Below are 15,354 nucleotides of genomic sequence, written 5' to 3'. Positions count from 1 at the left end.
AGCTTTTGTGAAAGTGTTTATTTGATCTTTGGAACTCGGGCTTTACATATTCTATAGTTTATGCCTACTACATTTTGTAACATTTATTACTAAAATATGAAAAAGTTTCTGTTTTAACAATGTGTTTACACAGATTACTTTAGAAACGGAACACGCATTTCATGCGTGTCTTCCAAATAACGATCTATCATTTCCACTGTAAAACTGCACTTCACTCCCAGGTAAACAATCAAGGCGTGAGCTGGGAAAAGTTCGCACACGTTCTAAGTCGGTGGGGGGATGGAATAGCCGGCTGCTGGCAGCTTGTCTTTTATCAGCACATTTAGAGGACAAAGGATGCTGGCGGAGAGGTGTGAACGGATTTAAGAAGCGATTTAAGGTGGGCCGGATATACGAGTTTTTTCGTAAGCTCTGGTAATTCTAGTGTTAATTGTCCGAGGCTCCCTAAGTGAACCAACAGAAAATGGCACATCTCCATGCCTACAGAAAAGATGCAAAACATGTGCCCACATCTATGATACAGACCGTATACTTATACCACACTGCCAACTTGAACATCACATCAAGGGGTCATTTTCCTGCAGATCATCTAATGTAGTCTACCTAATTTTCTGCATGAAATGTCCTGACACTGCACTCTATGTGGGAGAAACTGGACAAACACTTCGCCAGAGAATGAATTTACACAGGTTCCACATTAAACATGGCAACACAGATGTTCCTGTGGCGGCCCACTTCAACAGCCATGGACACTGTGAGAAGGACTTTAAAGTCACAGTGCTTATGGGCAACTTCAAAACACAGCAAGAGAGAAATGAATGGGAAGTTAAACTCATGCTAAAATTTAATACTTTACAACATGGATTGAATAAAGACAAGAGATTTATGGCCAGATATGAGGATTGTTTACATCTCTTAGAATGACAGACAACCTGTCTACAGACCCACATTGTTTTGAAAAAACTCATTACAAACTTCAAAAGACTTTGTTGGACAGTATTCTTATCCAGAGATCTTGACAATACATGGTTCTTTTCTCTCTTGTTAAATTAACCCTAGCCTGAATGAATCTATTAATTTTTTACATTTAAAATTTCTCATTTAAATATTTACCAATGTTGTTTCTTGTCCTAGAGTTTGTATATAAACATAGGAAACTTCAGTTTCTGTATTACATCTTGCCTGAAGAAGGGGCCTGAGTTGCCTCGAAAGCTTGCATATTGTAATCTTTTTAGTTAGCCAATAAAAGGTGTCATTTTGCTTGGCTTTTCTCTACATTCATAATGGCTAACACGGTACAACACCCTAGTACTATTAATTGAATAAATTTTCATTGTTGTAATTACAAAGTGCTTGTCATTTTATTTCAGTTCACCAGTTAACTGAACTGCCTTGATGTAAAATCACTAAGTATTTTTTGCAATTAAATTATTAAAACAGAATTGTGTCAAGAAATGCTACTGGAGCACCTTCATTCCTACAATAATATGTGTTTATAATCCCTCACTGTGACTACTCTCTTATCATTAGCCAAATCAGAAGTTCATTTCTTATTTTCTGGAATTCTGGGCAAGGGCACATGATGGGCTTGGGCGGTTTGCTGATGACTGCTAAAAAATATTTCTGAATTTCTTCAGCTTCTGTAAAAGTTAAATTTCTCCCTGTCCCAAATGTACTTAAATTTACTTAAGTAAATATGTTAACAAAGAAGGACCTATTTAGTGAATTTAGGCTGCAAGTACTTTTCAGTGATAACATTATCAAATCCAATTAATCATTTTCTGTGTTAATTGTAGAGTACACTAAAAATAAATTTAACTTTTGTTTTGTTTTTAATTCAAAACAAATATCTGATGACCTATTAGAATGACAGATGCAAATATTAAAGTAGAAATTAAGTTTTAACTGGAAAATTAGGCTATCTACTTTTAAATCACACGTGTTGGTTCCAGAATCACACCTAGTTACATGTTTTCAGTTCATTATTAAGCTTGAAAATGAGCTCACGCTTTCTTATATCACATTATATGTGCTGCCAAGAGGATAGAGTCTCTCTCGGTTCCCTAAAAATTATTCAATCGAAAACTTTTAACGGCTATTAAGAATGTAGATCCCATTTTGTATTGCTTGTTTTTTTTAAACTATCTCTTCTCTCACCTCCTTTCATCCACATATTTAAACTTATCGGAAAGTTTATTGTATGCAAGTTGAGAATCAAAGGAGAAACTCACCTCTCGAATGGCTGAACAAAATTTGCTCTGCAGAACTTTCTGCAGGGCCTGCAATTTTGTCGGCGGTACTTCTCCGCTTCTCTGCAGTTTTTCCAAAAGTTCAATAGCTCTGCATACATCTGGAAAAAAAAGAAATTACGAATCATCAAATGGTACATGATCGTTGTAGGTTAATCTAGTCTGTTCCAGAAATGCCAAATAGCTAGTACGCCATCCATACATATGCTAATCCTAATCCACAAATGTCAGAAAGAGTTGAGATCTAAAATTTGTTTAAATTTTTTATATTGTCACATTCATACAACAAACACTTAAGTAAAAAAGAGCATCTACGTTTTGATTGCTAAGGATGCGCTTAATAATTTTCATACCTCGCTCTAATCCAAGGGGCTGTGACACTGCGGCCATTTTTAATAACCATGTGATCGTATGAGAGAAGATGCTGCCACTACTCGATCTGCACAGTCTGACCGATTTGTAAACGAACTTCGGCGATGCCCGATCGGTTTTACGCATGCGTACGAAGACGCTAATGGGGGGAGGGGAAAAAAAAACCTTGTCACTGTCACGTGTCGCTATCCGATCTGCGTGCCTGCCCGATTTGCGCGCGCAGGCGTATTGAAAGCCTAACATGCCGTAAAATGTTCACGCAGGCGTTTGTCGCTTGTCGCTACCCGATCTGCGGTGCGTGTCGCTACCCGATCTGCGTGCCTACCAGATTTGCGCGCGCAGGCGCATAGCTTAACTATTACGACCCTGCACGATCTGCGTTTCTTTTACTTTGCGACAGGAGTCCCCATCCGATTTGTGTCGCGCACGCGCTCTCTGCTTAATTAAAATTCATTTCACGACGCTGTCCGATTTGTTCTGCGCATGTCCAATGTTTTACGACACACGAGAAAAAAAGTTACCACGGGATTTTAATTTCTCGGTCTGCATTAACAAATAGAACTTTCGCCATTCGAGTGAGAAGGAGAAAGAAGAACGCTGTAGAGAATAGGAGCATATTGAATTTTTCTCCTGGCAGAAGAATAATTTTCACTTCTTGAAAAAATGAAGACTTTTCAATTTTACAACGACTTGAAAGAATATCTTTTACGGGAAGAATTTAGCAACAATTTAACGGTCAGAGAGCGAAGTGAAATACGACGTGTGTCCGTGAATTTTATGATTAAAGGTACTGTATGTAATGTTTATTGAATGCTTTTCAATTTTTGAGAATACAGTATATACTGTAATATAATCTAGATATATTTAGGATTATCTGACGTTTTGTTTAATAATTGGAATATTACAAAATTTACCGTTTTAAATAGGCTGGTGATTTCAATGAACGCGCATGAATGTTTTGAAATATGCAAAACTTTTAATAAATTGTGTTATTAAAAAAACTGCTCAGGTGGACTTTCCTGTTTACTGATTTATACTTGATTAGATAGATAGATAGATACTTTATTAATCCCAATGGGAAATTCACATTAGTAGGATTAGTAGGTTTTCTCTTTTTGTGAATATGAAAATCTGAACTGCCTAGATGTATCTCAGATCAGGTGTCTAAATTTTACAGTTCTTTTAAACAGAGAAGTAAGTTGGTATCCACTTACGAATGTTAAAATGTGTTTTTTCTTCTGCAACTATGCATTTTTTTTTCTCCCCTACATTAGACCACAGTATTTTAGTCTGTGTGTGAATCCTCGCAATCCCAGTAACTGTTGTTTTTCTCATTGTATGAGTTCAATAAAAACAAAACCAGGCTGTTTCATTTGCAAAATAAAGCACACATTCTTAGGGGTATTATGCTTTGTTACTGGGTAATTAGTGTATGCCTTCACTTATAATGTGATGTGGTCATATTTCAGTTACATGCAATTAACTTTTGTATTCTGTTCTTTCTTAATTTTGGATAGTCCTTCGTCCATGCCCTGGCTGCTCTACAGGGTGTATCAGGACAGGAGGCAGAAGACTTATTTCTTGGTGGCCCAGAATACAGTATCAGGTAAAAGTCAAGTCTATGAATGTTTGAAGTAAGTGATTAAATATTTCTTGTTTATTATTTTTATATTTTACTTGCCTTAGTGAAGTGGAAGAATTTAACCGAAAGATAGGGCAGCAATTAAAGAAGGAAGGAATGCTGTGATATCTGTTGGAATAGAAGGTGATGCTACTGCCCAGTGCTTCCAATATCCTTCATTTGAGTCTTGGGTCTGAATCAACTGCGTCATTGCCAAGTATTCTGGGGTAATGTATCTTGTTTTGTTTACATTTTGTTTTTCTCCATATTCCAAGCTCATTTACTTGACATTAGCTTTAATAAACTGGATGGCTGTCTCCTTCACAATTGATTTTAAAGTACTATACTATTCATTACATAAAAAGCTCTGAACAATTTAGTCCCTTCCTGTATTTGGTACTGTCTCTCCCCCAACACTCCTCAGTGTAATCTTTAATCCACAACCACTAATTTGCCTATGAAAGAACTGGTGAAGCAGCTTGCACATGTATACCAAAAACATAGAATGCCGGCTATAAATGAAAAACCTTTCAAAATACTTTTAAAACTCCATTTTTAAACTTCACCTCTGCTTAATTCCCACTTCTATCAGTTTATGATTTACTTCTGGTTTATGAATGGAACTGCATACACTTTGAAAGATTTACACCAGATAATAACCATTGTTTTTTTTTTTGTTTTTTTTGCTGTTTTCTTGATTTTGTCCAGTGATGACCTTTGCCATGCACCCTGGTCAAGTCTTGTGCAACTGACTGTGGTGCTGAAGAGAGAAGATTTCTGAAGACCCTCTTGAAATGGAGCTGCAATTGGATTAACACTACAACAGTATGCTTGCTGAGAATGTCCACAGGGGTCTGTGACTGTGACCTTGTGACCCTGAGACGTTATTTTGTCAATCATCCTGACCAACTAGACCTTTTTGTGTTCTTCAACAGGGCCATCTGACCATCAGATATATTTCAGGAGAAAGACCTTTCAATTTTCCTCTTGTGTACTTTTTAATTGTATATATACATTTTCGTTTTCATAAAGTTATATATATTTGTTAAGCAGTTTAGCAGTTTGGGCTTTATTTTTATTAAAATATGTTAGAAGTTATTTGTGGAATAATTTTAATGATCAAAATAGCAAAAAATGTAACTTTAAATTTTCTGTGCTCTGGGTAAAATATGTAAAGCTATGTGGTGATTTTTTTACATTTTTTTTTTTTTTTGTACATTTGACATGGTTTTTTTAGCTGCTTTGTTCTCATATTGTTCACTTTTGTTATTCTCATAACATTTATTCAATAAAATTTGCATGAAAAGTGTATTTCCTTTTTCATTATTCAGTTATTAACTCACATTTAAGACACTATATGGGTGAATAAAAGCCATTCAAATTTGAGTACAAGACGAGCAATAGTATCACAGAAGATGGTGCTTGGGTTGTGCTTTATGTAGGTTAAACATGAAATGAAGATTTCTTTTTCTTGAAAAAGACTGTTTATGCAATCCACTAGTATCACCGTAACAAAGTTTTGTAAACCATGATGCCCTCTGACATGTATATTTCATTAATAATAATATGTAAAGTTATTTTTAAAGAGTTTTTCCAGGGATGAAAAGTGCATCAACAGTTCATTTTTACATATATACACACTTATTTTGACTAACTGCATGAAAGCCTGGTACAACAGCTGCACCAAACCTGCCAAAAAAAGCCCTGTAGTGGATCATAAAAACATCACAAGACGTTCAATGGAACTGAACTGCCATCACTTGATCATCGATACAAGATTCCCTGTGTAAGAAGGGCTAAAAACATCATCAAGGAGAACACTCATCTTGGACAGAACTTGTTTGAGCTTCTCCCATCTGGCAGGCATTTCAGATATATAAATGCAAAGAATTATTATTATTATCAATCTGTATGCTACAAATAGACAAAAAAAAAAACTTTTTTCCAACTGCTATAAACTTATATCTCCTCAATCTGAAATCGTTTTCATTGATCATGTACAATTAATGTAGGTAGTGTAGGTAATGTGTAATCTATACTGCTGTGCATTTATACAATAATAATCCATCCTGGTTACTTTAACATTATATATGGCATCTTGCCAATATTTTGAACATATTTTGTATGATTACTCAGTTTTTAGTTCATACTTTATTTATTTATTGTATTGTTATATATCTGAACTATTTCACATTGGAATTTAAATGCAACGTGAAGTTGACACGAGTAATTTCGTTGCGTTACTCAATGACAATAAAGTACTTGAATACATCTATTTTTAAAACTGTCATTTATTTTTTATATGTAGACTATAATAAAATATGCAATGGTTAAATACTTCTTTGTACAATGGGAACTGAAAAAAGAAGAGCTATGTAAACTAAACGAAATGATCTCAGTGATAACCAATTAACGTTTATAACGAGGAGTACGACAAGCTTAATTCAGCCCTGAAAACAGAACGTACAATGAATATTTAATAATATTATCATTATGGTCAACTACTACGGCATTTAAATGAAATTACTGTACTGCCCGTTGTGTATCGACATGCGCAGTTGAGAGCGATCCATGCCATAAAGCGAAATGTTTAGTATATATTTTTTTTTATTATTAAGCACATGCGGAGTGTGTTATTGCATACGTATTGAACGAAAACGTCATCGGTCACTTTACGGTGCTGCCCAATCTGTTTAACGCATGCGTGAACACTTTACGGCATGCTAGGCTTTCAATACGCCTGTGCGCGCAAATCTGGTATGCACGCAGATCGGGCGTTAAACAGATTGGGCAGTGCGGTGCCGCCCCGATTTGCGCATGCGCAGCGCTTTACTATTACGACCCTGCCCGATCTGTGTTTTTTTCCTTTGCGACAAGAGTCCCCATCCGCGCTCTCTGCTAATTAAAATTCATTTCATGACGCTCCCCGTTTTGTTCTGCGCATGTCTAATGTTTTACGACATACGTCATTCGTCAGGTTTGGCTTGTACTTGCGAGTCATTTTTGTGTTGTCGTTTATCTCCGTATGTAAGTGAAGTTCTTACTGGAAAAGATGGAAACTTTTGAATTTTATAAAGTCTTGGAAGATGTGTCGCCTGAAAAATTTTACTCTAGTCGAATGAAGAGGGAGCGAAATGAAATATGACGTGTGTCTGTGAACTTTATAATGGACATGTACAGCTTTTTGTAAGTAAATAATTTTTAGTTGCAATACTTTGTAATCTCGTGGTTTAATCGTAAAAATCACAGCATTTTCCGTGTTTGGGTTAATGGATTAATGTATGTATGTCATTTATTTCGTAACACCCTATTAGCATTTGGTGGTGTGTTTCTTTAACATTTGTCCACATTTTTTTATCTTAAAGAGTGAACGGGGTGCTAATTATTAAGCAAAACAATGTAATCGAGGTGTCGAATTAGGAATAGAATTAGGAGAGCACGTCTGACTCTCGACCGGTGTAAAGTGTGCCCTCCAAAGCCATCGGTATTTTTTATTATGCTGATATCAGATTACATCAATACTGTACAAGGGTATATCGATGAAGGCTAAATTACATAGGAGAATAGCAACAACTAACTTATTACAATAAAGAGGGATGTAGATAATAGCATTACAAATTGTTAATGAAGCAGCTCAGAATTTTACATGGTTTAATTATTTTACTGTGCTTTCCGTTTTTAAAGCTATTTCTAGCATATTAATGTCCATACATATTAATGTCCATACAGAAAGATGTAGTAGAGGGTCTAACATTCTGAACTTTACAGTTATGAATAGGAAATTTATGAAGCAAGGAAACCACAGTTACTGCATTTTTTAACATTTAGTCTTCAAAGTTGTATACAGAAGAAGAACAAGAATTAAACAGTGAGATATTGTTTTGCCATTCAAGACAGTAACAGAAATAAATCTTTATAAAACATTTTAGAATACAGTAGGAGCAGAAGTAAGAAATGTGAGAGGTGATTAGTCTTCATTTGTACAAAAGCTACATTTCAGGGATAAATTAATGTCATACTTATTAATTAATTTGTTAGTTGGCTACTATTTATTCATAATTTTGAAATGGATTTCCTTAACCTTGTTTGGTAGGAAAAACTTTTAAAATGTATGTCCAAAGCCATCAGAGAAGTGTGGTGTGTGTCTGATGTGGCACAGTGACAGGCTGGGCACCTGCTGTTGTCATTTGTCATTAGCTTATCATTTAAGCTGTTGGTTTAGGGGAAGTACACACACACACACATTTAACTGAATATAATGGAGAAGGCTTGCTCCTTAGAAAAAACATTTCTTATTGCTGCAGTTAGAAAAACAATGCCCCTTTATTATATATTTTTTTTCTTGACCCTACAGGATGCCCAGTGGTAACCAGCCTACCATGTGGCTCAACAGATGCCAGTGTACCTGAATTCTGAGACATAATTGGACGTTCTTTTCTTTTAAGATTCCCAGTTTGGGATGATGTGCAGTTCATGTTAGATTTGCTCTTTCTACAGGTAAGACTACTGCATAATTCCTGCAAAGCCTCCCCATATTTATTACTTGATCTGTAATATTTTGCTGCCTTGAATACTGTACTGTATGTCTGCTCACTCTGTCCAGTAACTAACACGGCTTTTTAATTTTAGACAGGAAAGCCTCAGAGTGTGAATTCTCGCAAACACAGAGACTGAGGCACATCAGTACCAGCACTCACAAAATGGGGATGTTGTTCCATTTTGTAAAATAACATTTATTTTCTTAAGTTACTGTGCTTTGTTGTTGGATTTTGAAAGAACCAAGACTTAATTTTAACTTAAAACAAAACTAAGGCAGGAGTGAAAAACGAAGATGTTTTCATGTAAGTAATGACACCTGAGCACGTCACATTAGAAGTTCAAATATACAGAGATTGTAACAGAATATGTACTGTATCCATAATGTAAAAGGAAAAAAAATGATGCTACATATAATGACAATTAAGTTGGAGTTCTTTCAACATCCAACAAAAAACCACAGTAATTTAAAAAAGTATTATTAGTCAGACTTTACTCTAAGCAGAACTTTATCTATTGTGATGGTTTACTTTGCTAATAATTGATCTACAGGTGTACCAAGAAAGAAGGCAGAAGAAGAAGTAAGGGTACACTTTATTAATGTTTGAACTCCGTGAGTGAAAATCGTGTATCTACTGTTTATGTTTTTAACAGTTACAGTGAAGTAGAAGAGTCCAGTCGTGTTATGGGGCAGCAGCTGAAGAAGAAGGATGGAGAGACGTGTGCCATGTTGAAGTATTGGCTGGTCCTCCTGCCCGCTCTTCTGGAATCCTCCATCTAAACCTCTGCTCTGATCTGCTGTGCCTTTGCCAAGTGATCACGAGGTATTGGTCTATTTTGTTTTTCTTTTCTTCTGAAAACTGTCTCGGTCTCATTACACTGGCCGCCTGTCTCACATAGAATTGATTTCAAGGTTCTATTAAATAATTAGAAGGCTTTGAGTATTTTAGACCCTGCCTGTATTTTGGAGTGTCCGCTTCCAACATTTCTTTTCTCAAACGTTGCTTTGCTTTTTATTCCAAGATCAACCATAAAAACAAGCAGCTTTCTGTACTCGTGCAACAAAATCTGGAATGCTTTGCCAATAGAGAGGTGCCAGGCTACAAATGTCAAGCATTTCGAACAACAAGCCCACTTTTCTAATTTGGCTTTTTCTTAATTACTTGCATTGGTTGTAATAGATCAGAAATGGTACTGTGTACACTTTGAAAGCTCTGCACTGGGCACTAACTTCTGCTGTTTTTCTCTGTTGTTTTTTTCCAGTTTATTGCAGTGGTGCCCCCCTGCGTCTCCACCGTCTGTTACATCAACTCCAACTGCCTGCGACAGAAGAAAAGTTCACAAGACGTTCTGAAATGGAATTGTGATTGGAGTAAGACGGCCACAATTATGTATGCTGGGATGTGCAGAGGGGGCTGTTTGGGCTTTGGCTTGTGACCCCCAGAGGTTTATTATCTCCAGTGTCCTTGAAGGCTGCAAGTTTGTCTTTGTCCCCAGCCATTTGACCAGGCAGTGTATTTATTACAAAGGACAAGGACCCCTCCATTTGCTTCTTATTTACTTTTATAATATCTTCAGTTTTCTTTGTAACTGTATATCTTTGTGGAGCAAAGGTGATATAAAAATATTATCAGTGAACAAATTAGGAAAAATGTCAGTTTAAATAGAACACATTTTTTATGGAATATTGCTGGATAATGTAGAAGAAGAATGTTCTCCTCAGCACCATGTATTTTTGTGTGTTTAGTAAATTAGAATTTTTATAATAACTATTTTGTAACTTGCCAGTGAGAGACGCTTTGGCTTATGAACTAACAAAAATATGTTATTCCAGGGTTCAGGAGAAATAGTGTCCACATGAATAAAATCTAAGCTGTTTCTTGTTTTCCCTTTCTCAGAGTGAATGTTTCAGGGACAAGGTCACAAGGCTGCAGAAAGTACATGTAGTTTATGCAAAGGCGTCTCTCCTGTGCTTAGCTTCCAAAACACAGATAATGCTTAGCTCAACAGACATATTGTTTAACTTTACTGTTTTGATAAGGATGTTCTTTCTGTCTTATTAATCATGAGATGCTGAAGTATAAAAAACCCCTCCTGGCTTTTGATCAGGGTTCAATTGAGCTTTGCGGCAATAAGTTATACTCTTTTGAATCTCTACTTACTGCGACTCCGAATGAATAAATAAAGAGAATTGAGAAAATATTATCTGTCTGCTTTTCAGTGTGCCTTTTTCGTCCACAATAACAATTCTTTGACTCTGGGTAGCATCTTGTTCATAAAACTAAAATAGCATTTTTCCTTTTTTGTCAAATTTAATGATTCACTTTTATTGTGTTCAAAACCTTGACTTAACATTTTTTTTAAATACTAAGGTAAAAATCTGTAAATATATTTGTGTTCTCCTTCCCTAATAGTTTTTAACACCTCCCCTAGTTGGCCATTTTCATTGTAGTTGTGTTCTAGTTAAATGCATTTACCATTTATACATCTTTATGATTACTGAATTTTCAACTCATAATATATATACAGTATATATACATATAAATATGGATGTGTGTATAATTTTTTTTTTTGAGAAACATTGTTCACAGATCTTTCACTTTTATTTTTTAAACATACCATTTATTTCTTCAATAAAAAATGTTTGTATAAGTGTACAGTATTGTATTTCCTTTTTTTAAGTTATAAAAATGAACTGGCTCTGTATCAATATGGGTGAATAAAACCATTGACATGAGACGAGTCTGCACACAAACAGCGGTGTGTTATGTTGATTAAACTTATAAGAAAGAATATCACTGCCCTCTGTCCACATGGTGTTCATCATAAACTGAACTATTTCATGCTGTTAAAATTCTGCTCAGTGGAGAAAATTTAATTTTACAGCTGTCAAATTCAGTTTTATTATATTAATAGGTAAGTTGGTTTCTCAGCGGGTTTTACAGAGACACCTTGAAATAACATTAAAAACATATCACTAAGAACAAATGTATTACAAGTATGAAGTATAGCAGCAAGCACTTACTGTAAAAAAAATAGATCAAATAGATTGATTCAAGTGATAACAGCTCACTTCCTTAATTTAAGTCTGTGGATATAAAGTTAAACCTCTCTGTAAGACTAATAGCCATTGGAATAAATGAGGATTTGAACCAGTGACTTTATACTCCTGATTTCTTCAGCATATGACCTGATTGCACAACTGACAATGAATTAAAGAATTTTAACAAGTGGACAGTCACAGTTAACACTAAGGGGGACAGTCAGCACAATACAATGCAACGCAACACAGTGTTAATTCTTTTCTTTTTTTGAAAAAGGACCATATAATTCTATAAAACTGGTTGGATACATTAGGTTTTGTAAACCTGATGCCTTAAGACAAATGGCAATTGTATTAATAATAATTGATGTCTAAAGATATTTTTAAACAAACACAATTCGTTCATAAGAGGGAATTTGCAACAATAGATCAAAACGGAAAGGAAACTTTATATGATTTATTACGTGAGTGGGAAAATAAAAACACTACATACTTTATACAACATATATATAGTACCTGCCAAATAATACAAAGAGTACACAGCATGTGTTTCAGTTATGCAGATCGGGTAGCGACAGGAGCATACTGAATTTTTCTCCGGGAAGAAGAATATTTTTTACTTCTTGAAAAAATGAAGACTTTTCAATTTTACAACGACTTGAAAGAATATCTTTTACGGGAAGAATTTAACAACAATTTAACGGTCAGAGAGCGAAGTGAAATACGACGTGTGTCCGTGAATTTTATGATTAAAGGTACTGTATGTAATGTTTATTGAATGCTTTTCAATTTTTGAGAATACAGTATATACTGTAATATAATCTAGATATATTTAGGATTATCTGACGTTTTGTTTAATAATTGGAATATTACAAAATTTACCGTTTTAAATAGGCTGGTGATTTCAATGAACGCACATGAATATTTTGAAATATGCAAAACTTTTAATAAATTGTGTTATTAAAAAAACTGCTCAGGTGGACTTACCTGTTATTTACTGATTTATACTTGATTAATGGATTAGTAGGTTTTCTCTTTTTGGGAATATGAAAATCTGAACTGCCTAGATGTATCTCAGATCAGGTGTCTAAATTTTACAGTTCTTTTAAACAGAGAAGTAAATTGGTATCCACTAACGAATGTTAAAATGTGTTTTTTCTTATGCAACTATGCAATTTTTTTTCTCCCCAACATTAGACCACAATATTTTAGTCTGTGTGTGAATCCTCGCAATCCCAGTAACTGTTGTGTTTTTCTCATTGTATGAGTTTCAATAGAAACAAAACCAGGCTGTTTCATTTGCAAAATAAAGCATACATTCTTAGGGGTATTCTGCTTTGTTACTGGGTAATTAGTGTATGCCTTCACTTATAATGTGATGTGGTCATATTTCAGTTACATGCAAGCAACTTTTGTATTTTGTTCTTTCTTAATTTTGGATAGTCCATCACCCATGCCCTGGCTGCTCTACAGGGTGTATCAGGACAGGAGGCAGAAGACTTATTTCTTGGTGGCCTTGGTGGTATCAGGTAAAAGTCAAGTCTATGAATGTTTGAAGTAAGTGTTTAAATATTTCTTGTTTATTATTTTTATATTTTACTTGCTTTAGTGAAGTGGAAGAATTTAACCGAAAGATAGGGCAGCAATTAAAGAAGGAAGGAATGCTGTGATATCTGTTGGAATAGAAGATGATGCTACTGCCCAGTGCTTCCAGAATCCTTCATTTGAGTCTTGGGTCTGAATCTACTGCGTCATTGCCAAGTATTCTGGGGTAATGTATCTTGTTTTGTTTACATTTTGTTTTTCTCCATATTCCAAGCTCATTTACTTGACCTTAGCTTTAATAAACTGGATGGCTGTCTCCTTCACAATTGATTTTAAAGTACTATACTATTCATTACATAAAAAGCTCTGAACAATTTAGTCCCTTCCTGTATTTGGTACTTTCTCTCCCCCAACACTCCTCAGTGTAATCCTTAATCCACAACCACTAATTTGCTTATGAAAGAACTGGTGAAACAGCTTGCACATGTATACCAAAAATATAGAATACCGGCTATAAATGAAAAACCTTTCAAAATACTTCTAAAACTTCATTTTTAAACTTCACCTCTGCTTAATTCCCACTTCTATCAGTTTATGATTTACTTCTGGTTTATGAATGGAACTGCATACACTTTGAAAGATTTACACCAGATAATCACCAGATAATAACCATTGTTTTTTTTTTTTTGCTGTTTTCTTTTTTTTGTCCAGTGATGCCCTTTGCCATGCACCCTGGTCAAGTCTTTTGCAACTGACTGTGGTGCTGAAGAGAGAAGATTTCTGAAGACCCTCTTGAAATGGAGCTGCAATTAGATTAACACTACAACAGTATGCTTGCTGAGAATGTCCACAGGGGCCTGGGGAGGCTGTGACCTTGTGACCCTGAGACGTATTCGTAAAATACATCTGCGACGATAGTCTACTAGTGCCACTATCTTATACTATAGTACTCTGTCGAGTGCATTATTAAGACTACAGTATATTTTTACCACCGTCATTTATGATTAGCGATTCTGAAAAAATAGTGATAATAAAAGTTTGGATATTAGATATTCATTGTTACTAAAAAACGTCTGAAGAAAATTTAAATGAACATAACAATACAAATTTGTGTCCGCCTAATTTTAATGGATTGACGTGGACTTAAGTGTGGGCTCTACTTGATTGAGTCAGTCAGATTCAAACAAATATGTAACTGTTGCTGTTTACTCGAATGTCCAAATGAAATAGTCACCTACATTTAACAACTCGCCTTAAAGACGGGCTATAAACGTATTACAATTTTAAACATTGAATAAACTGTCAGAGTTAAATTTTTACTACTATAATACACAGTCATAAAATGTGTTTTATTTCTTTCATTACTATTTATCAACATTTATTTATTTAAGTATTCCTAATATTCCATTGTCCCCCCCTTCAGATCAGATCAGATCAGCCTCTGTTCTTTGTTTGCTGATGTGTGTCAAATATTCTGCGGTCTTCATGTCTGTTCTCAACACACCAGCAGCTCTAGTGAGGTTCTTGCCTGTGGATCTCGTATTCAAGTTTTTTTTTTTAGCTGTATTATGATTACAGAATATTACAAATCACATACTTGACACTCTCACATTCATGTATCAGGGAAGAGACAACGTTAAGAAAGCTGGCAATAAAATTGTGACATTAAAGAATCCATTGGCCGTCTCTACATGTTATCAATGTTAAATGTAAGAAACACAGTTATGATAGTGCTAATAGTCACATTTCAATTATTATTTTTATAATGAAGTTTACTATGTTAAACGATCTGTGAAGAGCAAATATTATGCCTTAAAAAGAGTAATAATTTTGCAGTTTTTGTGACTGAGCACCTGTTAATCAGGGTATTCAATTATTTGACTTAATTGGAACTTTATTACTTTTGGGATTTTAAATACCTGTTTAAGATCATCAAATATATGTTTATTATAATGCATATTATTTATGAAAATGTTTGTAGTTCATAT

General features: G+C 34.9%; 1 protein-coding gene and 2 long non-coding RNA genes across 4 annotated transcripts in view; 2 read left to right on the top strand and 1 right to left on the bottom strand.

Moving 5' to 3' along the window:
• The window catches only part of lin7b (lin-7 homolog B (C. elegans)), a 231,665-nt gene extending 228,932 nt beyond the window's left edge, over nucleotides 1–2,733 (bottom strand). The window contains exons 1-2 of the mRNA XM_028813662.2: nucleotides 2,603–2,733; nucleotides 2,232–2,350 (exon numbers count right to left, since the gene is read on the bottom strand). Of these exons, the coding sequence (XP_028669495.1) occupies nucleotides 2,232–2,350; nucleotides 2,603–2,639 (156 nt within the window). The 5' untranslated portion in view covers nucleotides 2,640–2,733. The remainder of the gene's footprint in view (nucleotides 1–2,231; nucleotides 2,351–2,602) is intronic.
• A 326-nt stretch (nucleotides 2,734–3,059) lies between these two features.
• On the top strand, nucleotides 3,060–13,811 carry LOC114660769 (uncharacterized). 2 transcript variants are annotated; one of them, XR_003717764.2, is made up of 3 exons: nucleotides 3,060–3,408; nucleotides 4,139–4,227; nucleotides 13,351–13,811. It is a non-coding gene; the product is annotated as an uncharacterized LOC114660769 (long non-coding RNA). The 2 variants fall into 2 exon arrangements; XR_007936196.1 differs by having other exon boundaries at nucleotides 3,093–3,408; nucleotides 13,431–13,811.
• LOC114660770 (uncharacterized) lies at nucleotides 7,220–11,202 on the top strand. The gene is made up of 4 exons (XR_003717765.2): nucleotides 7,220–7,428; nucleotides 8,597–8,739; nucleotides 9,433–9,602; nucleotides 10,042–11,202. It is a non-coding gene; the product is annotated as an uncharacterized LOC114660770 (long non-coding RNA).
• Nucleotides 13,812–15,354: the final 1,543 nt, after the last annotated feature.

The sequence above is a fragment of the Erpetoichthys calabaricus genome, chromosome 11 (assembly GCF_900747795.2).
Source record: "Erpetoichthys calabaricus chromosome 11, fErpCal1.3, whole genome shotgun sequence".
Taxonomy (NCBI): domain Eukaryota; kingdom Metazoa; phylum Chordata; class Cladistia; order Polypteriformes; family Polypteridae; genus Erpetoichthys; species Erpetoichthys calabaricus.
This window is presented reverse-complemented; position numbering and strand designations above follow the sequence as displayed.